Source organism: Bos taurus, chromosome 28, assembly GCF_002263795.3.
Source record: "Bos taurus isolate L1 Dominette 01449 registration number 42190680 breed Hereford chromosome 28, ARS-UCD2.0, whole genome shotgun sequence".
Lineage (NCBI taxonomy): Eukaryota > Metazoa > Chordata > Mammalia > Artiodactyla > Bovidae > Bos > Bos taurus.
The window spans coordinates 39,200,788-39,227,715 of record NC_037355.1 but is presented as its reverse complement, the minus strand read 5'-3'; the positions used below and the strand labels follow the sequence as shown (position 1 = coordinate 39,227,715).

At 52.4% G+C, this 26,928-nt stretch overlaps 2 protein-coding genes and 1 long non-coding RNA gene across 5 annotated transcripts; 2 read left to right on the top strand and 1 right to left on the bottom strand.

Annotated features, from left to right (window-relative positions):
- Window positions 1-347: 347 nt before the first annotated feature.
- Window positions 348-11,034, bottom strand: RGR (retinal G protein coupled receptor). 3 transcript variants are annotated; one of them, XM_059882409.1, is made up of 7 exons: window positions 10,863-11,034; window positions 9,048-9,154; window positions 7,908-8,029; window positions 6,269-6,422; window positions 4,390-4,507; window positions 1,478-1,591; window positions 348-998 (listed from the first exon to the last, which is right to left on the bottom strand). In XM_059882409.1, the coding sequence occupies exons 1-7, from the start codon at window positions 11,016-11,018 to the stop codon at window positions 867-869; spliced, it is 903 nt and encodes a 300-aa protein (XP_059738392.1). In that variant the 5' UTR covers window positions 11,019-11,034; the 3' UTR covers window positions 348-866.
- LOC132344148 (uncharacterized) lies at window positions 4,504-6,653 on the top strand. The gene is made up of 2 exons (XR_009493274.1): window positions 4,504-4,622; window positions 6,047-6,653. It is a non-coding gene; the product is annotated as an uncharacterized lncRNA (long non-coding RNA).
- A 3,550-nt stretch (window positions 11,035-14,584) lies between the features above and the next one.
- Window positions 14,585-25,998, top strand: LRIT1 (leucine rich repeat, Ig-like and transmembrane domains 1). The gene is made up of 4 exons (NM_001192115.1): window positions 14,585-14,706; window positions 18,911-19,377; window positions 23,251-23,556; window positions 25,025-25,998. Exons 1-4 carry the CDS (start codon window positions 14,585-14,587, stop codon window positions 25,996-25,998), a joined length of 1,869 nt encoding a protein of 622 aa, NP_001179044.1.
- The last annotated feature ends 930 nt before the right edge of the window (window positions 25,999-26,928 follow it).

The following is a 26,928-nucleotide window of genomic DNA, read 5'->3' as shown; positions in this document are numbered from 1 at the left end:
CTCAGATGCCACGGGCTCCGGAGGGAGCACACGAGCTGCAGCTGGCGGGCGAGCACATGCCCTGGGCGGAGGGCAGAGCCACTCTGTGCCCCAAACCGTCACCATGGAGCCTCCTCCAGGCTGGCGGGGCCTCACCTCCAGGTGCCTGAAGTTCTAAACAAATTGTCCTAATTTTTTTAATGTTGGCAACTAAGCAACGTGCAGCCAGCTGTCTTAACTGGAGGGTGGTGACGGCGACTCTTCATGAGCACTTCATACGTGCCTGGTAAGGTGCTAGGCCCTTCTGCATGGTCAAGTCACAATTTCTGTCGTCATGCCTCACAAATTGGAAACACACGCCCAAGAAGTGGAAGTCACCTGTACGAGATCACGATTTAATAAGAGGTGTTTGAACACTGGCAGCCTGGGCTGAGCTCCCACAACCAGACCTGGGGCTCTCACCCTTTCTATGTAGGTCTCTGAATCCTAAGAGCTGTACTAATGAGCAGCAGCTTCTATGTGTATATGAATATATGCTACCAAGTTCAAGCTTCACGACAGACCCAAAGTCCGTATTAACATCCTTACGTTAGGGGCCAGGAAGCAGAGTCAGAGAGTGTGACTTTTCCAAGGTCTCTCAGCCTCTATGTGGAGAGCTATGGCCAACACAGGTCCGTGTGGCTCCAGAGTCCGGGCTCATTCCATGTAGTCTGGTTTTTCTCTGAATCCCCTGTGTCCAGCCTTGGACCAGGCTCAAAGGGCCATCGGGGATGAAGGGTGAGTGTTTGGAGCTTGGCTCCTGAGGCTGCTGGACAGGATTCCCCAGGCAGGGGCTCAGTCCAGGAAGGCCAGGGTGGGCCTGGGTCTGGGAAGCCCCCCAGAGAGGCTCACTGCTCTCGGCTGTGCTCTCTCCTCTGTGGCGAGAGGCATTGCCAGATTCCCCTGTGCACCATCTCGCTGCCCAGGGCATAGTTCATGGCGTTGACTGTGGGTACTGCCTTGGCAATGAGAGCGGGCACCTGTTGTGACGGAGAAATCCAGGAAAGAAGTTTCAGAGCCGCTGCTCCTCTCCCTGGTCCCAGTGGGTGACCACCATCCCCCCCCCCAACCCAACGTTCCCCCCACCCCGCCCTGCCTCAGCTGCCAAGCATCTGCCCTTGGCTTGACTCCACAGCCGCTAAGCCTTCTCTGACTAGTGGCCGGATGGTGCGTGGAATCTTGCTCCTCCCCAGACACCACTCTCAGTCCCTGGACCCAGAGTGCGTGCATCACCATCTGGCTGGCTGTCCCTGTCATCTCACGTGAGGCCTGGGCAATGTCAAGCAGTGGCCCCACGTGACCAGGGGGACAAGCAAATACCCGGTGAGTTACGAGCGTTCAGAGGAAAAGAGGAAGAGCAAGCCTATCATGGAGGCTATAAAGCCAGAGAGAGAGAGATGGGGAGAAACAGGGGTGCACAGATGGGGAGAGGGCACTGGAGTGCTGGAGGTGTCTGTACCATCTGCAGCTTGGGGGAGATGGAGGTTGCATCCGCGATGGTGGCATACAGATACAGGAGAGCGTAGGGGCCCCAGCCGAGCAGCAGCGTCCTGGCTGGCAGGACGGTGTTCACCTGCGGAGACATGGGTGAAGGAGGGTGGCATCACAGTTGGTGGGAATGTAAGCTTATACAGCCACTATGGAGAACAGGATGAAGATTTCTTTAAAAACTAGGGATAAAACCACCATGTGACCCACAATTCCACACCAGGGCACAAACCCCAAGGAAACTACAATTCTAAGAGACACATGTACCCCAGTGTTCGCTGAAGCACTATTTACAATTGCCAGGACACGGAAGCAACCTAGATGCTTAATGACAGATGAATGGATTAAGAAGTTGTGGTACATATATACAATGAAATATTACTCAGCCATAAAAAGGAGTGGATTTGAGTCAGTTCCAGTGAAGTAGATAAAGCCTGTTATGCAGAGTTAAGTAAGTCAGAAAAAAAACAAATAACCTATATTAATGCATATATGTGGAGTCTAGAAAAATGGTACCAATGAATCGATGTGCGGGGCAGAAATAGACATGCAGACATAGGGAACAGCCTTGTGGGCGCAGCAGGGGAAGGAAAGGGTGGGAAGAGTGGAGAGAGTAGCATTGAAACATACACAGTGCCATATGTACAACATAACTTGCAGGGGCGGGGGTTGCTATATAACACAGGGAGCTCAACCTGGAGCTCTGGGACAACTTAGAGGGGTGTGATGGGGTAGGGTGTGGGAGGGAGGTTCAAGAGGTGGGGACATGTGTATACTTATGGCTGATTCACGTTGTATGGCAGAAACCACACAACACTGTAAAGCAATTATCCTCTAATTTTTTTTTTTTTTTAAAGGAGGGCAGCATTGGCAGCCCTATGAGGTCCCAGGACCAGCTTGGCAGGGCTGTGGGAAGGTGCTGAGCCTGTGGAGGAAACTGGGACCGGCTGAATCTCTCTTCTGTTTAAGATGCTTGACCCTAGGCCTCTCATGCAAGCTTTCTTGATCTCAGTGACCTTGTCCAAAAAGTGGCCTGATAATGCCTGACTTGCCTGGAGGCAGCGACTGGAGTACAGGATTCGCTTCCTTCTCCGTCTGTTCTCTAAGAAACCCGGGGCTGCGTGAGTGTAGCTGTGTGTATAAAGGTCCCCAGGCTGAGCTGCCCTCACAACTCTGTCCCAGAACTACCTTGCAACCAGCTCCTGCATTCACTGGCGGCTCAACCTGTCCTGGGGTCAAAGCGGCCGCTTTCCACCCTGTGAGAGACTCAACCAACCAGGCAGCGGGCGACGTGGTACCACAAGTGGCCACAGGAGGGCGCACGATTTCCGTACTATTTTCAGAATGGAATTTGCAAAATTAGGATTCGCCACATACACTCAGCGGAGAAGGCAATGGCACCCCACTCCAGTACTCTTGCCTGGAAAATCCCATGGATGGAGGAGCCTGGTAGGCTGTAATCCATGGGGTCGCTCGCTAAGAGTCGGACACGACTGAGCGACTTCCCTTTGACTTTTCACTTTCATGCACTGGAGAAGGAAATGGCAACCCACTCCAGTGTTCTTGCCTGGAGAATCCCAGGGACGGGGGAGCCTGGTGGGCTGCCGTCTATGGGGTCACACAGAGTTGGACACGACTGAAGCGACTTAGCAGCAGCACATACACTCAGGTTAAAATTATGACGCTAAAAATCAGTGCCTATTCTCTAACCGACCATGTCGCCCTTTAACAAAGGTAACTTAAACTCGCATCTGAGGTCCCTGGGACAGTGCGTGGCGACCCCTGCTGATGCTAGTGAGACGGATGGTTTAAAGTCAACTGGGAAAAATGAGAAAATCCGTGTGACAGCCTTGTCTGCTGGCCCATTGAACCTCCAATGAATGTGGCGGCTTTGAGCACCCAGGCAGGGGTAGGAGCGGGCGCCTCCTGGAGGCAGGCAACCGTGGAGGCGGTGATGAACAGGAAAACACCCGGACAGACTTCGCCCTCCTTCTGTGACCAGGAAACCCTGGGTCCACAGCTACAATTAACTGGTACAGCGTTTCTCCAATTCACAAGGGGAAAAAATGTGGCAGATGAAGTGTTTCAACAAAGAGGGTGCTTCTTTCATGCACTAGGATTGCCCACTTGAGTGATAGAGCCCCAGACCTGGGTTTGATCCAATGCTGCTGCTACCAATGGCGCCGCTTTTGACCAGTTGCTTAGCTAATAACCCCTTTCAGTCTCAATTTTCTAATCTGTGACATAGGGACAATAAAGCCTTCCTTCCTCAGAGCGTGGGTGCAAAATTGAAATGATATAATGCACATAAAGTTGCATTAGTACCTGAGCTTTTTTAGCTTGTTTTCGTTTTTTGTATCTTTAGAGCTATGACTCATCTGCTAGAGACTGTTCAGGTGATAAAAAAAAAAAAATCCGGTAAGAGGATATTAATGCAGAAATTGAGCACTGGCCAGGAGGGCTTATTTTGAATCATTGTTTCTCTTGGACAAATGTGCGTGCAGGTGTGATTTTACTCTGTGGTAACAGTCTGTGCCTGCAGTTAGATGAAACATCCTGAAGCCATTTAAAATGCACGGGGTTTTGTGCCAATCTTCGTATCCTCGGGAAGAAGCAAGGGTAACAGGAAGGGTGACGTCCTCCGGCCACCCTGCCTCTCAGTATTATGGGGTCTGGGTAAACCTGGGCAGCTCTGCTTCTTCCTCCCACGTCTTGGCGATCTCCAGCAACGGGAGGGGAGGGTGTGTTTCTGCCCTCACACCCCATGCTCTGCATACAAAGCTAGATTTCTCTCCTGATCATTGAAAACACAGAGAACCCCTGATTGCAATCGCATTGTTCATGTTCCCTGGTGTTTCTCCTCCTCTCGGAGCTGATCCTTACCGGGGGACGGCTGGTCTTCCCGAGTTTCTGCTCCATGAGCCGATAGGACACGACTGTGATGAAGAGGGGCAGGAGGAAGTTGAAAAAGGCCATGGTGAAAAGGAAGCTGGTGAAGTTTCTGCAGGCAGAGGGGATGGAGAAGTCAAGAATTGCCTCTCAGAGATGATCAGTTGCCCAAGAAGGCCCATCAGACTCGGGCTAGACAGTCAGATGCAGGGAACTCCTCCCATCAGGTGAGTATTCAGACTATGGGTGCTCCCGGGTCCCAGCTGAACTCTCCTGGGAACCAGGAGCTATGAGGTCCTCCTAGAATCTGCCTTTAGGCCAAGGAGCTGGGACAAAGAATAGTCCGGCTTCGATTTGCTGCTGGGCAGTTCAGGGAAGCTCAGCCCTTGTCTCTGTATGTGCCCCAAACACGGAGAACGGGACCATTTGTTTGGGAAATGTGTTTAGCAAATGGAGATGTCAGTTGACCAGGAGGATCATTCACAGGAAGGTCCTGTGGATGAGACTGCACACTGTATCAGTGGAGAAACCACTGAAGGGACCAGAGAAGAACCAGGAGTCCCAGGGAGTGGTCATGGGGAGGCACAGGGCTGACCAGGAGCAGGTGGGAGTCACAGGCAGGCAGACTGACATTCTGTGCAGCAGAGACCACATCTGGCTGCTGTCCACTAAGGAGGGGTGGGAGGGAGGGTTGCCAGAGGAGCTGGACACCAGCGGGGGAGATACCTGCAGGGAACTCCCTGGAGGACATTAGACCAGCCCCTGCGTTCTCCAGTGGGTTTGACCTGAGAAGCCTGTCATCAAGGCAGGTGCATTAGGAATAAACATGAGTAGGAACTTCCCTGGCAGTTCACTGCATAAGAAGCCACCTTGCAATGCAGGGGATGTGGGTTCAATTCCTGATCCAGGCACTAAGATCGCACATGCCATGGGGCAACTAAGCCTGTGTGCCACAATGAAAGATCCTGTTGCAACTAAAACGCGTCACAGCCAAATAAATAAATGAGTGAACATGAATAAACATGTCAAGCAGATGAATGCGGTGTGCCTGCCTCTAGCAGAAGCAAGGTTGGGGCTGGAGCCATGTGGTCCCTCCCTGAGGCAGCCCCTAGAGGGAGCCCTGGACTCCCCAGAGCCCAGTGGGCCTGGCGGTAATGGAGGAGTGCTTCCTGATGGGGGCGCCACCACGCATTTACTGCTGTCTCTCCAGGGCCTGGCCCACAGCAAATGCTCAGAGAGTCCAGAGAACTGTTCTCAGCGCCAAAGAGGTCCCTCCCAGTGCAAAGATCTTAACATTCTTTGACACTACAGAACCAAGGATATGGCTCCCTGTAGGAGTCAATAAATCAGAGCTGGGATCCGACTGTGCTGAAGGTGGCAAAGGGGTCATGGGGCTCCGTGACTGTTATGACCAACACAGGAGATCAGCATTGTTATAACCAACGCAGCTCCCTGGACAGGACCCCTTCTGGGGCCCACCTCTGCACCCCAACTTGCGTAACATTCCCATCCCTTGGCCAGTCTTCAGAATGGGCTTTCCTTAGTCCCGCTGTCAACTTGTACATGGGGATCATGGCTAAGGAGCTGAGACTGTCTGGCAGATGTTGGCACATCCCCATTTGGGTTTTCAGCTGACACTTTTGTCCTACAGGCTCAAAGCCCAGATTCCCATGGAAAGAAGCCTCGAAGCTGCTGCCCACACCTCACCTGTCCCCCCTGGAATAGTCCAGAGTGCCTCAAAGCCCAGATTCCCATGGAAAGAAGCCTGGAAGCTGCTGCCCACACCTCACCTGTCCCCCCTGGAATAGTCCAGAGTGCATCAAAGCCCAGATTCCCATGGAAAGAAGCCTCGAAGCTGCTGCCCACACCTCACCTGTCCCCCCTGGAATAGTCCAGAGTGCAGCAGGTCCCGAGCGGCTCATAGTCATAGTGGCCCCAGCCCAGGAGGGGCAGTGCTGCCCAGAAGGCAGAAGACAGCCATACGAAGAACACCAGGGAGACGGCCGTGTTCCAATCCAGTCGGCTGCCTGCGTGGGACACAGGAGGAGGATGGTGGAGGGGAGGCGGTAGCTTGGCAGAGTGAAAACACAATGGGCTTGGTGGTCACGCGGAATGTCCTTAAATGCTGGTGCTGATGCTTAACAGAGCAGTGCCTCAGGCAAGTTAAGTTTCTCTGAGGCTCAGTTTTCTTCTTCATAAACTGGGAATGATAATCCTTGCCTCTGACAATTGTTATGAAGAATAAAAGAGACAATGGATGTGGAAGTCTCCTAGAGACACTCTGTACCATCTTCTTTAGAGAAGAGAGGGAAAGAGGGAGAGAAAGAGGGAGATGGCAGAGAGACAGGTGTGCGTGCAGGTGTGAGTGATGATCTGCGGGAAGTGTGGGGACAGGGCTGGGATAGAAGCAGTGGAAGAGGAGCTCCAAGGTCAGGGGAGGCAGGTAGGAGTCAGCATTAGCGGAGAACAAAGGCGCTTGTGTTTTTGGCCCTGGACAGAAGCATGTGACACTGTGGAGGGCAGTGAGCCAAGTGTCCACGGGGCAGATCTGCAGTTCCAGAGGACTGATGCTCATGGCTCAAGGCCATGTTAGCTGTGAACCTGAGTAACCTCTGTGCCGGGGAATTAGGACTCAGAGCCCAGGGGACAAATGGGAGGCTCCCTCTGAGGCATCCAGGCCACCACAATCCCAGCTTGGTTCCTGTAGCCCTGTGACTCAGGGCAAGCTACTTGACTTCTCTGAACCTGTGTTTCCCAGTCTGCAAGCTGGGGGTTTGAGTGAGGGGTGACTGAGCCACAGCCCCCAAAGAATGCTTGTTTCTGCCATGGTGAGTGAGATTCTACATGGTCTATGGGTGAATGTGTTTCTTACCTTTATGTGTATTAAAATTATGACATTAACTTTGTGATTTCACAGATACTTTTTAGAGTGAGACTAAAGCAGTTGTTTAAATTTTAAAAAATGAGTCACTTAAGAAAAGCATCAGGTAAATAACAGAGCAGGTGGTACACTTATATGTCTAATCATGAAGAGGGAATCTGACAATACAGCTTGGGAAGTCTTGAACTAGACTCCTTTTCATGAAGCCTTTGCATGGCAGAGGTTCCATGGAAGTATGAGGTGCAAAGGCACACGCCCAGTCTGTCTCACACACACCACCTCTCTGCTGCCTCCCAACAGTGCCTGTCTTCAAGCGCAATTTCTGTATCCAGAATCCCATTTGAGTTTCCAAATAAAAGTGTGACGTTGGTTACAAAACTCATCCGTGCAGAGGAGGAGACCAAGGTTCACAGAGGACCCCTGACTTGCCTGAGGCCACAGTGAGGGGCACAGGGAACCTTCCAGCAGGTGCCTCAACATCTCTCCTGTGCTCTCCCGCCCTCCTCCCTTTCTTGGGGGCCCACACCCCACACTCAGGCACATTTACACCCACCCGCACTTCCCTGAACTGGGAAATGCAGAGCAGACCTTCGCTCTGCCCACCCTCAGTACGGGGAGCCCAGAGACCTACGGGTGCAGAAGTGGTGATAGCGCCCCCAGGCGACGGCTGCGCTGCTGCAGATGCTGGCCAGTGCCGTGACAAAGCCCTGGAAGCCGTGAGCCTGGCAGCCTTCCGAGCCGTAGGGCCAGCGCCTGTGGGAGACACGGGGTGCCCGTGACCCCTCCCCCTCGCCCCGTCCCCCTCCCTCACCCGCTTGTCAGCAGCTTGGAGGGCACCTTCGGCTCCTTAGAAAAGGGCGTTAGTATCTGTTTTGCTATGAGGAAACTGAGGCCTTAGGGATCGAGCCGCTGGGGTGAAGGGGCACCTTGGTTGGATCAAAGAGTCTCCCTGGTAATCGGGTGCCTATGTCACAGGAAATGGAGCAGCATGATGCACCGAGAGTTCGCGCCTGAGGCTCAGAGAGGAAAGGTACGGAGCCAGTGTCACAAAGCACAGGAAGGCAAAGTCAGAGGGTAGACCCCAGGCCTCCCAGCTTCCGACCCCACAGGTCAGGCAGGGCGGAAGCTTCAGTTGCCCGTCCCCCACCCTGGGAAGGAGCAGAGGACAACAGCGCAAGGAATCCTCACTGATTCAGACCCTACACTCAGCCCTGAGCCTTCGTACACAGAGGCAGGGCGAGGGCGGGGGGGCTCTAGCTTCCACAGGAATGATCCATCTGCTTAAGAAAACAATCCTATAAACACCTTCTTAGACCGCATTGGAAGACCCCGGTCACGTAAGGTCTTACACACTTGTCAAAAGCCTGTTTGCTTTCACAAATACTTATCTAAGGCTTCCTAGGTGCCAAGCATTGTTTTAAATTATTTACAAATAATATTTCCAACAACCGTATGAGTTGGGTAATAATACATAATTTACAGAGAAATAGAAATAACAAAGTCAGGATTCCAACCTAGGCAGCCTGGTTGCAGGGCCCAGGCTCTTAGTCCCCACAGTCAGCCAGCTCTGATGGTCAGGTCCAAGGAACGCCTGTATTCCAGAAATCAGCTGTGGTTCTGCAGGCATGGTCTGGAATTCCGATTTACTCTGGTTTGGTCTGCCTGCCCTCTCCCCTATAGCTTTCTACAGGTAGGAAGCATGTCTCTGGCCTGCTTCCCAGTGCCCTGAGGTCAGGCCCCAGAGCCCAGGGACTAGGGTGGGGGCAGGTACCGGAGGAGGCTGGACGTGGCTGCAACGAGGGCGTTCAGGCTGATTCCACTGTCGGCCAGCGCCAAGCTCAACACCAGCAGGTGGCTGGGGGTCCGCAGCTCTGGGGTCTTGCAGAAAGAGAGGATGGTCAGGATGTTTAGGCTGAGACCAGAAAGAGCTGAAAAGAAGGGGAGAGCTGGCACCGGAGCTGCGAGGCCCTCCTGGGGTCAGAATGAGGGCCCACGGAATGGATAGGCCCTCTACAACCCCCCACCCCCTCACACTTAGCAGCCATCTCCCTGCAGCTCATCAAGTGCCTATGAGGCAGGCTGGCCCTCAGATACTGAAAGCCATGAAATGTACACCCTGCCCTCTACCAATGCACAGTCTGATAGAGAGATAGACGAGGAAGAAAATCAGCCAAGTGCAGCACGGTCTGTGCCAGCGCGATCCCCGTTATGGACAGCCACTGCGCACCTATCACGCGCCCGGCTGAGCACTTTACACGGATCCTCCCACTCAGTCTTCACCTGGACACCGTCCTCCCGACTTGCCACGGAGACGCCAAGGCTCAGAGGTGTTGGCCTAAGTACACCACTAGTAAGGGGCAGGGCTGGGACTTGAACTCAGCTTTTTCAAATTTCACAATGCCCTTTCCAAGGGCTCTGGAACAATGTTAGGGAGAAGCTCAGAAAGGAGGGGGCGATAGAACTGGGAGCTTCCGGGACGCCAGGCAGGGGCGCCCAGTGGCAGACAGAGCCAGCCGTGAGTCTCAGCTTTGTCACTCATTGACGGCCCCTTTAGGCTCCTGAATCTCAGCTTCTCCCACGTGAAGTGAGAGATTGGGGAGGATCCTGCCTTCAAACCGTGAGCATTCACAAGGAGGACAGGGTGTGGAAGAGCATTCTAGAAAGAGGGACCAGCACGTGCAAAAACATAAAGCTGTAAACTTTCAAGGCACGTTTGAGGACCTAGAGGGATGCTAGACTGCAGGGTTCCCAGAGGAGAGGAAAGGGGGTTGAGGCCGCCACCGATGGGGTCCAGGGCCTCAGGGCCAGCCTGGTGGTGGCTGCTCCCTCCCCACTGTCAATTCTCAAATGTGTTGATTTTGTCTCTGAACCTGCTTTGAACAAAGGCTACATCCCCCTCTGCCCTAGACTTGGGCTCACCCAACTCTAGGGTCTATTGGTCCAGCCCTGGCCTCAGTGAGCATCTTAGGGATTTTGGGTTGCAGCTCGCATCTCATGGACCCAGGTTGCCCTTAGGGCAGAAGTGCTTAGGGCTGAGGGCAAGAAGATGGTGAAAGCAATGTGGGGCTGCAAGGGAGTGAATGAACTTGAATATTGGGTTTGTCTAGGTGGGCACTTTATACCTTGATCACATCTAGCCTTCACCACCACCCATTTGGAATGTCAGGGAGCTGAGGGTCAGAGAGCTTAGGTGTCTTGGTTTCAGTGACTCAGACAGCAAGTGTCAGAGCTGACTGTCTTCACAGCCTACCAGGGGCCTGATCTTACATGAGATTCTAAGCAGGATTTCCAGGGAGTGGATTCAACTTTCTCCTGACAGCAGGGACATGAAAAGGCCTGGTTCTTGGTCATGCCCTGGGCAGACATCCCCTTCTCAAAATTCCTCCCTCCCTGTCCCATGCCCGGCTTCTCTCTCTTGGCTCCCAGGCTGCAAGCTGCAGCCCTCAGGTACAGCCATCAGAAGACCCTATGGGTTTAAGCACAGAGGAGTATGGTTTGGGAACGTCTCCTTGCCAGCTTTGCAGCTGTGACCTGCATTCTGGGGGCCTGCTGAGTTCCGCTCCACCCCAGATCCTGCCTGGCTCACCTTCCACCAGCAGCACCGTCCCCACGGCCAGCACCTCCAGCTCCCCGAAGCCAGTGGGCAGGGTCCCAGACTCTGCCATTCTCTCTGCCTTTCTCCCAGCTGACCCAGCTCTTCTCTGGCTGCCTCAGCCCAGGCTCCTCCATTATAAAGGGCCATTCCACGTGCTGGCACATGCAGGGTATTACGCTAGACATTGGGTTCTTTTTTTGCTGCCCCCTCGCCCTCCAAATCATCTTCTTGGCCCCAGACAGAAGGAACCCATTCATCAGCTAGACAGTGTAGCCTTTGTGAAGCCAGCACGGAGTCTGGCCTCATTCATTTCAGCTCCATCGGATTAAGGACCCAGAATCCAAATGGTGTATAGCCGAAAGCTGAATTAGAAAAGAGTTGCATAACGAGGGCCAGGATGAGGAGCAGAAGCGGGGATCTGAGCTGCAGCCAAGCCTGAGAACGGGTCAGGAGCCAGGCTCTTCCGTGTTCTGAGGTGCTGACAAGCTGAGCACCCGTGTGCATGTGTGTACACGTGTATGTGTATCCACCGGAGCTCATATGTATGCTCATATGCCCTGGGGGAAGAAAGATGGTTGGAAGTCATTTGCTGTCATGGAAAGAGCTCCAACTGGGACTAGAGACTGCTTCTGGTGCCTGTGTCCCTGGGGCGGACCCTCTGGGGTCATCTCAGTTGTCTCTTTTGCACAGTAAGCGTCTCCCACCACCCTCCCCACTCCTCTCCACCCACCCCGGCCTGTGTAAGTCCTGGTCAGAAGAATACATCATGGATGTAGCCTTTGGGGCTTTGTTTCCTGCGTCCCATTAACCTATGTGTCCACTGACCTATGCAAGCATAAACATCTCCCAAGGCACTGGCTTGAGACAGAAAGTGGCCCACGACCCACTAAGAACTTTGCCTTCTATAAATGAGGTCCTGGTATAAGGTACACACTGGCTTATAGTGACATTTACATTAAGAAACACTAACTCTGGGGGGTCCCTGGTGATCCAGAGGTTAGGACTCTGAGGTTTCGCTGCTAAGGCCCGGGTTCAATCCCTGGTTAAAAAACTAAGGTCCTACAAGCTGTGCAGTGCAGCCAAAAGAGAAAGGAAGAAGAAAACACTCATCCAGAACAACTTAACTCATTTTCCTGTAAAGAAACCAAGGTCCAGAGTGCTGCTATTAATATTACTGAATCCAAAATTGGGTTCACCCAATGCAGAAACCGAAACGTCAGTATGGCGTAGGGAAAAGTTTAGTGCAGGGCCGTGCAGGAAGGAGTGGCTCTTGCCCCAAACACCCAAACTGCCCAAAGAGCTTCAGCAAAGCATTTTTAAAGGCAAGGTGAAAAGGGGGTGTGGTTGGTTGTTGCAAATTTCTTGGTGTCAGAATCCTTTGTTCTTACAGCTGTTCCTCCAAAAGACAAATGTTACTGTCTTTATACAACTTTTCATCTCTGTACACACGGAAATGTGTTAAACCCTTAGAGGTCAGAGCCTTGAGAACTGGCTATCCTGTGTATTTCAAGCTATAAGCAACATTTTTTTTTTGTTTGTTTTCTGCATTGCATGGCTCAGCTCCCCCTATTCAGGGTTTGAACTGAGACTATAGCAGTGAAAGCCTGGAATCTTAACCACCAGGCTACCAGGGATTCCCCTCTAGGCAGAATTCTTAAAGCCAAAGCAAAATAGCAACAAAGGTTAAAGTAAAAGAAACAGACCCATTACAAGTATGGAGTCAGGCTTGCTCTTCCCTATGACGCCAGCAATACAGCTAATGTTTACTGAGCGCTCGCCCAGGGCCTGGCACTGTGCTAAATGATCTTACGATGATGCTTGCAACATCTCCAAGAATTAGATACCATCATCCTTTTAGTGTCATGTGAGGAAACTGAGGCTCAGTGCAGTTAAGAATTGGCCTGAAGTCATACACCGATTCACAGATGGAGCTGGAACAGAAGCCCAATCTCCTACCCCTACAGCTCCCTGTCAAGCAGTTCATTTTATTCTGGAAGTGTTCATTCCCCATGTCCTTCCTCTTGTTGATCCTCACTTGTATCCAAGCCTAACAACAATCAGGGCTGAGCTGACCCTCCACGTCTTTCTGGAAGCCTTCCTTGATAACCCTGTTACCAGAGAATCCTCCCTGCCCTTCCTGATTTCTATCTTGCATTACTGTAACCAGAAGCACAAGTCAGATTTTTTTTTTTTTCATGCCTGCAAGATCACAAAAGACTTCAGGGGAGAAGAGAAAGCAGGACAGGGCCAGGAATCAAGGGTACAGTTTGGGTAGGCAAAAGAGAGAAGGAAAGGCATCCCCAACAGAAGAAAAGCCAGAGATGTGGGAATGGGCAGGGCTGGCTTTTTGGTTTAGGGAGGAGGAGTTACAGGTGGAAAACACTGAGAAAATCATATTGGCTGAACTGGAAGAGAGGAAGGAATGGGAACCAGCAGTGCCTGGAAGCCAATGCTGTCACAACAGGCACAGACCTTCTGTGTGTGTACTGGGGCCCCAGCTATCTGCCTTGGTCACACCTCACTGATGGAGGCCTGTCTAGGCCCATGGGCAAGGGGGCTGAGGAGCCTTCTGGAAAAGCCATCAGAGCCAGGTAGGGCATGCCTGGCCAGAGAGCAAAGCCTTGGAGTCAAATGTGAAGAATGGATGAGTGAAAGGTGCTGTTGATGGTGGGATGAGGTTGAGGGTGGGATGAGGCCAATCAGTAGAAATCGACAGATCCTTCTCTAAGAGCTCTGGGGGGTCCTGCTCTGGGACCCTCCTCGGAGAGAGAAAACTAGAGGTGAGGGGCGCTCACTGCCCTCAGGCCGAGACACCTCGTGCTTTGCCATTGGTGGTAATGCCCATAAGGCTCAGATGGCAGTGATCTGAGACTGTGTCCACGGGGTGTTCAGGGTAGTGGGCTGGGAGAGTTCATGAGCCCTTGGGAGGTACCTCTGTGGTCACCCCCAAATATCTGAATATACCCAGCTCGTCCTTGGAAGCACCAGGGGAGCAGGGTACTTACTACTCCCAAGAAGCCTCTGTTCCCACAGGCTGTCAAGGTCTGAGAAATGTGGCTTGTTTAATTTTCGTAAACACCCTGAGCAGAGTAACGTTACTTCCCATTGACAGATGAGGACACAGAGGCCACGAGAGGCCATGTAACTTGTCCTAGATCACAGCATATGAATGGAAGAGCTGAGATTTGAACCTGGCTGACCTTGCCTGGAGCTTGGGCTCTTTCTAATGCCTTCACGGCCTTCATCTCACTGACTTTTCACTATGAGATAGTGTCACTGAGAGAATTTCCAGGTTCTGTCTTCATCTCCTTTGAGCCCAGGCACCCTGCAGGGTCTGTGCAGTCACAGCCTGGCTGGCGTGCAGTGGCTTTGCAGGTGGGCAGCCCTGCCGGTCAGTCCAGCAGCCCCCTGCCCCTCTGGGTGACCGCCCACCTCTGGCTGTGCCCTGCGTGCTCTGGGCCTGTGGTTGCTGCCATGAAAGGGGATCCCCCACCCCCATCTTCAGGACTGGGTGATTCCAGGAAGCAATAAGCTGCTGAGTGCTGTGGCCAGGGCTCCCCTCCCTAATCCCCAGCCTGTCTGGGTTTATCCGATGGCTTCAAGTGGGGGTGTGGGCAGACGATGAGCAGTAGGCAGCTGCTGGGTTTGCTGGGCCGGCAGGACAGAGCAGTGAGGGACAGGCCCCTGCCTGGGCTACAGAGGAGCCAGGAGCCATGAGGGTGGTGGTGGGCATGCTCTGGCTCCTGGCCCTCGGAGGGCCGCCACAGGCCCAGGGTGCCTGCCCCTCTCAATGCAGCTGCAGCCTCCACGTCCTGAGCGATGGCAGCAAAGCCAGGTATGGCACCAGGTGTGCGGGGTGGGTAGCTCAGCCCCCAAGGCTCTCCCAGCTAGTCTGGGCTGTGAGGGGTTGGATGCAGGGCCCTAGGACCACAGTTGGGTGAACCCTCCATTTCCTTGGTCACCAAGATCCGAGGGTCTTATGGGCTGGTCTGTGCCTCATTTTCTTCCAGTCAGCAGGTTGCGCCTCTACCCTGGGGATGGGGTGGGGGTACCAGGTACCTATACACAGGGGGCAGGGGTGGGGCACAGGGGTGCCAGCTCCTGGAAATCCTTCCTGAATCTTCTGCCAGCATCCTGAGAGAAGAACCCTCCTTCAGGGCACAGGAAACCTCCCCGTCACTTGCTTCTTCTCCTTCCTTCCTGCCCCCGACTATCCCCTCGCTATCTCCCCAGCTCCTTCTTCCCCAGGACTCTTTCATTCTCTTTCCTCACTTCCTGGGGATACCCAATCATATCCCAGGTATTTACCACCCCACCCGTGATGGGACCACCTGCTCCCTCATGCTTTTCCCACTTAGGGTCCCCTCTGGCCCACTTATCCAGCCTTGACCCCATTCTATGGACTCTCAGAAAGGCCACGAGTGCCCATTCCATTGCAAGCAAGGACCCTCCCATCCTCAGCCTCTTCTTTGACTTTTCCCATTTTCTATCTGAGCCTGGAGAGCACTTCCATCTTCTCCTCTGCCCCCTTCTGGAATGTTCCCAAGGCCCCCGTAGTTTGTGGACCCTTGCTCTTCCCCTGTGGCTCATTCCCTGTCTCTCTTTGGCAATCTTTAAACTATCTTTTCTCTGACCTCTTCAGCACTCCATTAATGACTGCTGCCATTTCCCACTTTGCTCAAGGATTTCAGTCCCTGTCTTAGGGTCTTTCTTACCATCTTTCTAACCTTCTGGAATTTCATCCTCCCTTTCTCCCTTGTCTTAGATGAGGGTTGGGGAGCCACTGATGGTTTCTGATCAGGGCAGCAATGTTATCAGTACAACTCTTTCAATGATGTTACCAGTGAGTGTCAGGCTGATTGGGTGTGATGGGAGGTAGAGAATGGAGAGGCACCCCCAAGAAAGGATACCCCATGTGGTCTGAAGAACAGGAAGAGCTCCATATTCAGCCCAAGTCTGTGATGCTCCAACTCAAATGGATCATCAGAGGTAAGGATTTTCTCCCCAGGGGAAGTCAGGGCTGAGCCCTGAGCAGCCCAGGAAATACCTTATGGCCAAGGACAGGGGTTTCCCAGGTGGCGCTAGTGATAAAGAACCTGCCTGCCAATGCAGGGGACATAAGAGATGCTGGTTTGATCTCTGGGTCAGGAAGATCCCCTGGAGAAGGGAATGGTAACTCACCCTAGTATTCTTGCCTGGAAAATCTCTAGGACAGAGGGGCCTGGCAGCTACAGTCCATGGGATTGCAAAGGGTCAGACATGACTGAAGTGATTTAGCACACAAGAACAGTGTGACCAGGGTGACAAAGACCCTCCCTTGCAACCCACAGAGAGCCCAGGGCTCAAAGTCACACAGCATCGGTGGCAGAGCTGCTCCTAGAACTCAGAGCTGCAGTTTTACTTCTAGAATCCTTCTTACCTGGTGATGCTGCCATGAGCAAGGACCAAGGAAGGCTTCTGACAGCAAGCTGGCTTTAGGATGGAAATGAAATTCCAAGGGCAGTTTCCAGGGCCCATACAGTCAGCCAATGGTCAGCCCAGTTCAGTCGCTCAGTCGTGTCTGACTCTTTGTGACCCCATGAACCGCAGCACGCCAGGCCTCCCTGTCCATCACCAACTCCCAGAGTCCACCCAAACCCGTGTCCATTGAATCGGTGATGCCATCCAGGCATCTTATCCTCTGTCATCCCTTCTCCTCCTGCCCTCAATCTTTCCTAGCATCAGGGTATTTTCAAATGAGTCAGCTCTTCGCATCAGGTGGCCAAAGTATTAGAGTTTTCCAATGAACACCCAGGATTGATCTCCTTTAGGATGGACTGGTTGGATCTCCTTGCAGTCCAAGGGACTCTCAAGAGTCTTGCCTCCTCTAAAGCCAGAGCTCTCACCAGCTTCTCACCTGCCCAGAAGTCTCACATCTAATAGGCACCAGGCCATCTGCATAGTGTTTTATGAGGGGGCATGAGGCCATGAAAGGCCGTAGAGGATCCTGAGGTCCCCAGTGGCCACAGGCACAGACGGCACAGTCAGACCAAGGCTGCTTTGGTATCTCAGATGCCTTTGGGCCTCTTGGAGGGCCCAGTTTTCACATCTGAGTGCCTGGTGAGCCTGCCTGTGCTCCATGCTCCCCGATCACGAAAAGATCGTGTGCACTTATGGGTCCCTGTGGTTTCCTGGGAGGAGGGTGAGTCTGGGCATCTGGAAAGATGTGCCCATGTCCTCTGTGCCTTTTCACCCCACCAGGAGCCATGCTGTTGGCCTGTATTGGGCTCTTTTGGTTTCTTCCATCCCTTCCTTGACTGTTTTCTCCCCCTTCCAACACGTTTCCCCATCAACTCCCTTCCTTCTACCTACATCCAGACCTCCCTCCCTGCAACACCCAAGCTTCCATTACCTTGAAGATATCATTGCCTCCAATGCTTTTTTTCTTTGCTAAATTATAAGCTGTATGGGGACAGGGGCTGTGAGTCTGCTGTTCTGAATTTCCACTATACTCATCGCTCAGTAGGAGTTCCATGTACATCTGAAGAATGAATAGAGTGGGTGGAAGTAACTGGGCCTTTTGTGGGCACATTGACAATAACGAGCTAAGCCCAGACTTTTGAGTACTGTGTGTGAGTTAAGCTGAAGGATGCTGGTGGAGCCTGTATGTGTGTGTGTGTGGTGCCGGGAAGGATGATATGAGCAATGTGTTAGGACCTTACAAGAGTACAACCTCTCTTAGTATAACTACCAATACCCCACCCCCCCACCCCCCACCTCCTGCAGTGTGAGCAGAGCCGACCTCCAGATGAAACGGGGGCTGCACAAGGGCTGGATCCCTCAGGCCCAGCCTCCACGTTTTATTCCCTTAAGCATCTTCCCCTTCACCATACGTGGGTGTGCTGCTCTCAGTGATAGTGTATAGCAGAGCCCTGAATTGGAGGCTCCTCCAGAGTGTGGTTGCCTGGAGAACCCCAGGGACGGGGGAGCCTGGTGGGCTGCTGTCTATGGGGTCGCACAGAGTTGGAAGCGACTTAGCAGCAGCAGCCAGAGTGGGGACTGCCTCCTGCTATCTCTCTATCCTCAGCTTTAGGGTCAAACTTGATAGAATGAGGTTTAAGAAGTCACTGTCTGGGCAGAAGGAGCATGGGAAGGAGCTGGTCAGACTGACCTGATGTACTTGCAGTGCTAGATGCAGAAACTTACAACACCGGTCAACAGGAATTGGGTTTCTACGGGTAACAGATATTGCAGAGGTGGTACACATATGACCTCATTAAAACCCCCAAACTATCCTCTGAGGAGGAGTCTAGTATTCTGGGGAAACGGAGGAAAAGAGAGGTTATATAACATACTCAAGGGCACACAGCCAGCAAGCAAAGACAGAGCCCAGAGGTAGATCTACCTGTGAGACTGCAAAGTTCCAGCTAAACACCTTGATCATCTCAAGGTCCCTCAGAGTCAGGAGGGTCTTGAGGCGTCTCTTCTATGGTTTCCACATCTGATACCATTGTTATATCAGATCAGATCAGATCAGTCGCTCAGTCGTGTCTGACTCTTTGCGACCCCATGAATCGCAGCACGCCAGGCCTCCCTGTCCATCACCAACTCCCAGAGTTCACTCAGACTCACGTCCATCGAGTCAGTGATGCCATCCAGCCATCTCATCCTCTGTCGTCCCCTTCTCCTCCTGCCCCCAATCCCTCCCAGCATCAGAGTCTTTTCCAATGAGTCAACTCTTCACATGAGGTGGCCAAAATACTGGAGTTTCAGCTTTAGTATCATTCCTTCCAAAGAAATCCCAGGGCTGATCTTCTTCAGAAAAGGCAATGCAGTCACAAACTGAGCTATAATTTAACAAAGAAACCCTTTCAATTCATAGATGCAATATGACAGTACACGAGACAGTCTCAGGATTTCTAAATACTATTCATTCTTCGTGCGCTGCAGGAGGTATGGGCTGTAAGGGGACGTAGCAATTCAAGCTTGAAGTCCTTCAGGCAGGTGACTGGGCCCCCTCCACAGAACCTTTGCTGAAATACTCCCATTTCTGTGCCCAGGACAGTGGTGTGCAACGACCCGGACATGACTCTGCCCCCAGCATCTGTCCCTCTGGACACCTCCAAACTGCGCCTGGAGCGGACAGCCATTCGCAGGGTGCCCGGGGACGCCTTCAAGACGCTGGGCCGCCTGGAGCAGCTGTGGCTGCCCTACAACGCCCTTTGCGAGCTCAGTGCCCTGATGCTCAGGGGCCTGCGCCGCCTGCGCGAGCTGCGCATGCCCGGGAACCGCCTGGCCGCCTTCCCCTGGGCGGCGCTCAGGGACGCCCCCCAGCTGCGGCTGCTGGACCTGCAGGCGAACCGCCTCTCTGCTGTGCCGCCGGAGGCCGCGCGCTTCTTGGGGAACCTCACTTTCCTCGACCTCTCCAGCAACCAGCTGCTGAGGCTCCCGCAGGAGCTGCTCGCCACTTGGATCCACCTGCACACCGGGCCCTTCCTTCCCGGTCACCATGCCAGGTTGGTCCTAGGTAAGAAATGGCATCTCTTAAGAGGCACACATTGACAAGGTAGGGTTAAGAGCTCAAGCTCGCAGCCAGACTGCTTCAGTTCACATTCCAGCTCTGAACTTTCCCCTTGTCCCAGGAGGGTTGGGGAGCCCTGGTGGAGTCTTGGGGAGTGGGTGAGGAGTATCATCAGAGAGACAGATGTCCCCTAAACATGCTTTGGCTCATGTGGGGTCCAGCACTGGGGGCTGGAGCAATCTTAGAGTGGTTCAGGGCAGCTCCCGCCCTGAGGCCAGGGAATGTCTCTCAAACGGAAAATTTAGACACCTCACTTCCCTGGAAGTGGGGCAGGGAACAGCAAAGCCCATTCTAACTCTATGTACTTTACAGATTTTCTTACCTAGTAAAGAACACTGTATAGGGTAGTACTTACATGGAAAGAAATTGTTTATTTGAAAATCAAATTTGAATGCCCTTTAAATATATAAAGAAAGCTGAGCACCGAAGAACTGATGCTTTTGAACTGTAGTGTTGGAGAAGACTCTTGCGACCAGTCCATCCTAAAGGAAGATCAGTCCTGGGTGTTTGTTGGAAGGACTGATGTTGAAGCTGAAACTCCAATACTTTGGCCACCTGATGCGAAGAGCTGACTCACTGGAAAAGACCCTGATGCTGGGAAAGATTGAGGGCAGGAGAAGAAGGAGATAACAGAGGATGAGGTGGTTAGATGGCATCACCGACTTGATGGACATGAGTTTGGGTAGGCTCCGGGAGTTGGTGATGGACAGGGAGGCCTGGCGTGCTGCAGTTCATGGGGTTGCAAAGAGTCGGACACAACTGAGTGACTGAACTGAAATGAACTAAATATATATAAATATGTGTGTGTGTGTGTGTAGTGCCCTCTTCTGATTATAATTCCTTCTCCGTCTCCTAAAAGGTAGCCGTTTATTTGCATGCTCCCTCTCTTCTACAATATATTCACATACACATGCATAAACATACATACATGCACATAGAAACTTTAGGAATATTTCATCATATTATACATAAAAAACAGCACTTTTCCACCCAGCAATAAGTCTTGGAGGCCTTTGTACGTTACAAGTGGATCAACTTCATTGTTTTTAAGCTTTGGCATAATATTCCATCATAAAGTTATTATTGTTGATGCTTAGTTGCTAGTTATGTCCAACTCTCTGCAACCCCGTGGACTGTAGCCCACCAGGCTCCTCTGTCCATGGAATTCTCCAAGCAAGTTGCCATTTCCTTCTCTGGGGGATCTTCCGACTCAGGGGTCAAGCCCAAGGCTCCTGCCGAGTCTCCTGTATTGCAGGCAGATTCCTTGCCACTGAGCCACGGAGGAAGCCCACCAAACAGTTATACTGCAGTTTATCTGGCCATTCCTCCTTTTACAGCCCTTTACATTGTTTCCCTTATTTTGTTAATACCTGTGGTGCTGCAGAGAGCATTCTTGACAATGCATCCTTGTGCATGGAGACAAACGTTTCTCTAGAATAGGAAGAGAGAAGTGGAATTTCTGGGTCCATGGAGTGCACAAGTTAGATGTTTTCATATCGACCATGGTCTCTAATGTGCCAGTTCTTACCCACCACCCACCCCCCACACCCATGTGTATGTTTGCTCAGAAAGGTTATTTGAGGAACTCAGCCAGCCAATGTGTGGGCTCCATTCTAGCTGTGAGCATACAGCAGTGAGCAAGATGGATGGACATCTTTTCCTGCATGAGGCTAATGATCAAAGTGGTCAGGATGTTCAACTTTTGCCAATCTGACTGGTGAAAGTTTCACTCTCCTTGCACTTTGCCATTTGTATTTATTCTTTGGGGATTCTGTCGTAACAAGTGAAGTCAGAGAGCTGACTACCAGAGCTGGGGAGTGAGGACTCTTGGGATGCAGATGTATCATAAAATGCATTTAGCCAGTGACACAGGACAGCAGTCACCAGGATGGAATGAGGTTGGGGGGTGGGAAATAAACTAGTGCCTTCTAACCAGTGCTCTGAAGGGCCTCAGAGTCATGGGTATACACGCATGTGTGAATTCACCTGACGTTTTCCCCTCCGAATAGATCAAGTACATCTATGTAAATATATTAGATGCTATTGGTTCAGTTTAGTTCAGTTCATTCACTCAGTCGTGTCTGACTCTTTGTGACCCCGTGAATCGCAGCATGCCAGGCCTCCCTGTCCATCACCAACTCCCGGAGTTCACTCAGACTCATGTCCATCGACTCAGTGATGCCATCCAGCCATCTCATCCTCTGTCGTTCCCTTCTCCTCCTGCCCCCAATCCCTCCCAGCATCAGAGTCTTTTCCAATGAGTCAACTCTTCGCATGAGGTGGCCAAAGTACTGGAGTTTCAGCTCTAGCATCATTCCTTCCAAAGAAATCCCAGGGCTGATCTCCTTCAGGATGGACTGGTTGGATCTCCTTGCAGTCCAAGGGACTCGCAAGAGTCTTCTCCAACACCACAGTTCAAAAGCATCAATTCTTTGGCGCTCAGCTTTCTTCACAGTCCAACTCTCACATCCATACATGACCACAGGAAAAACCATAGCCTTGACTAGACGGACCTTTGTTGGCAAAGTAATGTCTCTGCTTTTCAATATACTATCTAGGTTGGTCATAACTTTTCTTCCAAGGAGTAAGCGTCTTTTAATTTCATGGCTACTGGTTAGACACTATCAAATTCAATAACAATCAGGGGAGGACAGAAGGACATCACATTAAATTATTCATTTTGTATTTGAGAAATTTAAACATATGAAAAGGAATTGTGTTTTAGGATTGAGGACACATGATACCTCTCTATATATTGGAGGTTCTTTGACAGGGTGGGTGCAGTGACTTGCATTCAGCTCTATGCTGCTGCTGCTGCTGCTAAGTCGCTTCAGTCGTGTCCGACTCTGTGCAAACCCATAGACAGCAGCCCACCAGGCTCCCCCGTCCCTGGGATTCTCCAGGCAAGAACACTGGAGTGGGTTGCCATTTCCCTCTCCAATGTATGAAAGTGAAAAGTGAAAGTGAAGTCGCGGAGTCATGTCCGACTCCTAGCGACCCCATGGACTGCAGCCTACCAGGCTCCTCCGAAAGATGTTCAATTTTAAGGTAAACAGGGCTGAGGATATAACATAGGATTTGATTTCCTGTCATCCTCACTCTTGTCTTTTTGAGCCTGTGATCATGGCTCAGAACATCCACCCTCTTTGCTGGAGTGATGCTCAAAGCACACTTATCCTGGGGGGACAGGTGTCAAGGGTCGGGGTCATGAAGCATTTCTAGAAATAGATTTTGGCATATTTCAGGTTTTGCGGAAATACCCACTGCCTGGCCAGGAGCCTGAGAGGATCAGCCCAGCAGCGGCAGTGGTAACTGGCAATTTTGTCCACATGCTGTCCTGCTGACACGTGCGTGTTAAGTCACTTCGGTTGTGTCTGATTCTTTGGGATGCTATGAACTGTAGCCTGCTGGGCTCCTGGGTCCATGCATGATGCTGTCCCACTCACCCAGTGCTTAATATGATTTACCTTTATTTGTATTTATAGCCACCTAGAAAAGGGAGCAATGCTATCATTCTATTTTATTTATTTATTATAAAAAATTTTTGGCCACACATGTGGGACCTTAGTTCCCCGCCAGGGATTGAACCCATGTCCCCTGCATTGAAAGCATGGAGCCTTAACCACTGGACTGCCAGGGAATTCCCAATGCTGTCATTCTAGATGAAGAACCAGACTTAAGGCTGTATAGCTAGTGAGGCAAGGAGCTGGGCCTGGAGGTCAATTCTGCTGACTCTGAGCTCATGACATACCAGGGGCACTGGACCTGGGGATCTGAATACCTTGGGCTTACCTCTTGCCTTCCCTCTCACCCCTGCAGGGCTGCAGGACAACCCCTGGGTGTGTGACTGCCGACTCTACGACCTGGTCCATTTCCTAGAAGGCTGGGCTCCAAACCTGGCTTTCATAGAGGCCAGGCTGAGGTGTGCCAGCCCACGTAGCCTGGCTGGAGTGGTCTTCAGCCAGCTGGAACTCAGGAAGTGCCAGAGTCCGGAGCTCCATCCGGGGATGACCAGCATCAGGTCGCCTTTGGGCAGCAGAGTATTGCTACGTTGTGGGGCCACTGGGGTCCCCGGGCCAGAGATGAGCTGGAGTAGGGCCAACGGGCACCCTCTCAATGGCACAGGTGTGTGACCTACAGGGACCACTGTGGTGAGATCCCAGACTAGGATGGGTGGGTCAACACCCCACACAGGCGGGGAGGGGGTTCAGGTTTCCCAGGAGGAGGGATAAGGAAGGCTCTTTACTCCCGTCCTGTCTGAATGGAGTTGGAGGGCTCCACCCAGAGGTGGGCATGGGGGCAGTGGCTTCAGTGATGACAGTGGCACTCAACCTGTTCTGTCGTATTCCACCAGCCACAGACTGGTGGATTCTCGGGGCCCACCCGAGAGGAACAAAACACTGGCTTTGGGGTAAAAGTGCTCTCTTAGTGTATTTAATATTTACAGTAAGTTTCTACATTGTAAACATGAAGTCAGTATCACTAGGAGTAATTAAATGCTAGGAGTTACCATCTACTGAGTTCTTTATGTGCTAAATGTATTATGTACATAATGTCACTGAACTTTAAAGAACAACCTGATTATCTTTCTATTTTGCATATAAGTAAATTGAGGCCCTGAGGGGCTAAATGCTTGGTCTACACCACACAGCTCCTAAGGAGGAACTGGGGCTCCTTAGCCTGTGCCCTTTTTGCTATGTAGACAGAGATGGTTCATCCCTGGCACTGAGTGGAGGGAGGGGGTTTTCAGGCATCACAGCCCACCTACATGCAGAAAGAGGATGGAGGAGGCATCATTTTTTGGCCTCTGACCAGAACACCTCCCATCCCTCCCAGCTTTCTTCTCTGTTTCCCTCAACTATGTTGGCAAGTGTTGTTCTAGGACTGCGGGTTTGAAATCAATGTACCAACAAAACTGTGGAGGAGTTCCACTCACCTAAAACAGAAAAGTTGGAGATGCCTTGGTGGAAGTGGCAGTGGGCCCGGGCAGGGGTGTGCAGAGCTCTTGCAGCTGGGCCTCTGCCTCAGGTGCACCCAAACCCCCATCCCCAAAACATCAGCCCACCTCCTCTGAGGGGTCAGCTCTTCAGAACTCAGGCCCCTGAAAGACAGCCCTGGAACATCTCAGATCTAGATGGCTGACCATTCTTACACTCTACCCCAGTCTGAAAAGTGAACGTTAAGTCGCTCAGTCGTGTCCAACTCTTTGCAACCCCATGAACTGTAGCCTATCAGGCTCCTCCGGTCTGTCCATGGGATTTTCCAGGCAAGAGGACTGGAGTAGGTTGCCATTTCCTTCTCCAGGGGTATCTCCCCGACCCAGGGATCGAACCCGGGTCTCCCACACTGTAGGCAGACGCTTTTACCGTCTGAGCCACCAGGGAAGTCCGTGCCCCAGTCTGGGCCTCCCCAAATTTAATCCCAGCTGATCTCCATTCCCTTGGCCAATCTAAGAAAAGTTCAATAAGGCCCAGTCTTTTCTCGGGTGTTGGGCAGAATGTACACAATCCAGGGGCTGTGAACTTGGCTGGAATAGGCTTGGGGCAGATGGGGCTGTTCATTCTCCGTCATGTGTCTCTCTTCCCCCTTGCAGTGCACCAGGAAGTCTCCAGTGACGGCACGAGCTGGGCTCTACTGGGCCTGCCTGCCGTGTCCCAACTGGACTCAGGAGACTACATCTGTCAGGCCAAGAACTTCCTGGGAGCCTCTGAGACGCTTATCTCCCTGGTCGTCACGGAGCCCCAGACGTCCACGGAACGCAGTGGGGGCCCAGGGGCGCGGTGGGCAAGGACGGGCGAGGGGGCGGAAGCCGCAGCGTATAACAAGATGGTGGCCAGACACGTTCCCCATGTCCCTGAGCCTGGCGTCCCGGCCACCGGGCCCCCCGTGCCCAATGCGAAGGAGCAGCTGTTCCTCCAGCACTTCCAGATGAGACCCCCGGAAGAGCACTCGGACGTGCCGGCCGGCTCCCACGAGGCCCAGACGGTGAGCTCCCTCAAGGTGGTGGGGGACACTTACCAGAGCGTGACCTTGGTGTGGAAGGCCCCCCAGGCTGGGAACACAACTGCCTTGAGCGTCCTCTACGCGGTCTTTGGGAAGCGCGACATGCGGCGGGTGCTGGTGCAGCCCGGGAAGACCAGCGTCACCATCCGCGGGCTGGTGCCCAAGGTCAAGTACGTGGCGTGCGTCTGCGTGCGGGGCCTGGTGCCCCGGAAGGAGCAGTGCGTCATCTTCTCCACCGACGAGGTGGTGGACGCCGAGGCCACCCAGCGGCTCATCAACGTGGTGGTGATCAGCGTGGCCGCCGTCATCGCCCTGCCGCTCACGCTGCTCGTCTGCTGCGGTGCCGTCCGGAGACGCTGGCGCAAGTGCCACGCCGGGGGCTCCGCCGAGGCCACAGGTGCCTACGTCAACCTGGAGAGGCTGGGCCACAGCGAGGACGGCTCGGAGGATCTGTCGCAGCACAGCCTCAGTGAGGCCGACAGACTCCTCTCTGCTCGCTCCAGCCTGGACTCTCAGGCCGTGGGCATCAGGGCCAGCAGACGGATCAACGAATACTTCTGCTGAGGGCCGTGCTTTCCCCTCCCTGCACACAGCTGCCTACTCTCCTGCGCCTATCCCCTTCTTCTCCTCCCACACGCTCACTCTGACACCTGAGTCCATGCTCACCCACTCTTACCTACCGGGTGCCTGCTTCCTCTTACATTTACACACTTATAAAAGCACTTACTATGTGCCAGGAAGTGTTCTAAGTGCTTTATATATATCAACGCATTTAATTCTTATGACAGTCCTTTGCAGCAGGCACCACCCTTCTCCTAGCTTACCTGGAGAAGGAACAGAGGGAGTAACTTGCCTGTATCACTTTTTGCTGCGTAACAAATAAAAGCAAAATCGCAGTGGTACAAGGCAGCAAGCACTTATTTTCACACAGTCTACAGGCTGGTGGGTTGACTGGGGTGGCTCTGCTCCCTGTGTCCTACTTGGGGCCCAGGATGGAGACTCAGTGGCTATCTGGAGGAGGCTTCTTTCATGGAGATGTCAGATGATAGAGAAATGAGAAAAAACGTACAATACCTCTTAAGCTCCTTAACTGCTATTTCTGCCCATATTCTGTCTGCCAAAGTGAGTCTCATGGCCAAAACTAAGCTTTTAACAGGGCAGAAAGGGACAGTTGTCCCACAGAGGTAATGGTGGGGCAGGGCAAACTTTGCTGAGCAGTGATCTAACCTATGTTGCTCACAAGTACACAGCTAGGAAGTGGCAGCTCTAGCGTTCGGACCACACACTTGCTTCCGGAGTTGCTAGTCCTTACTGCTTCCTACACTGCATCTTGACTACATTTATGCTAACTGGTAGGCACTCACATTTAATCTCTTTGTCCATTTTCCACATTTGTATAGTCACACACATACACATACAGAGACAAACACCATGGCCTCACTGTGGACACTCATGGATTCTAATCATCTGATTTTTAGTAAATTCTAGAGGTTT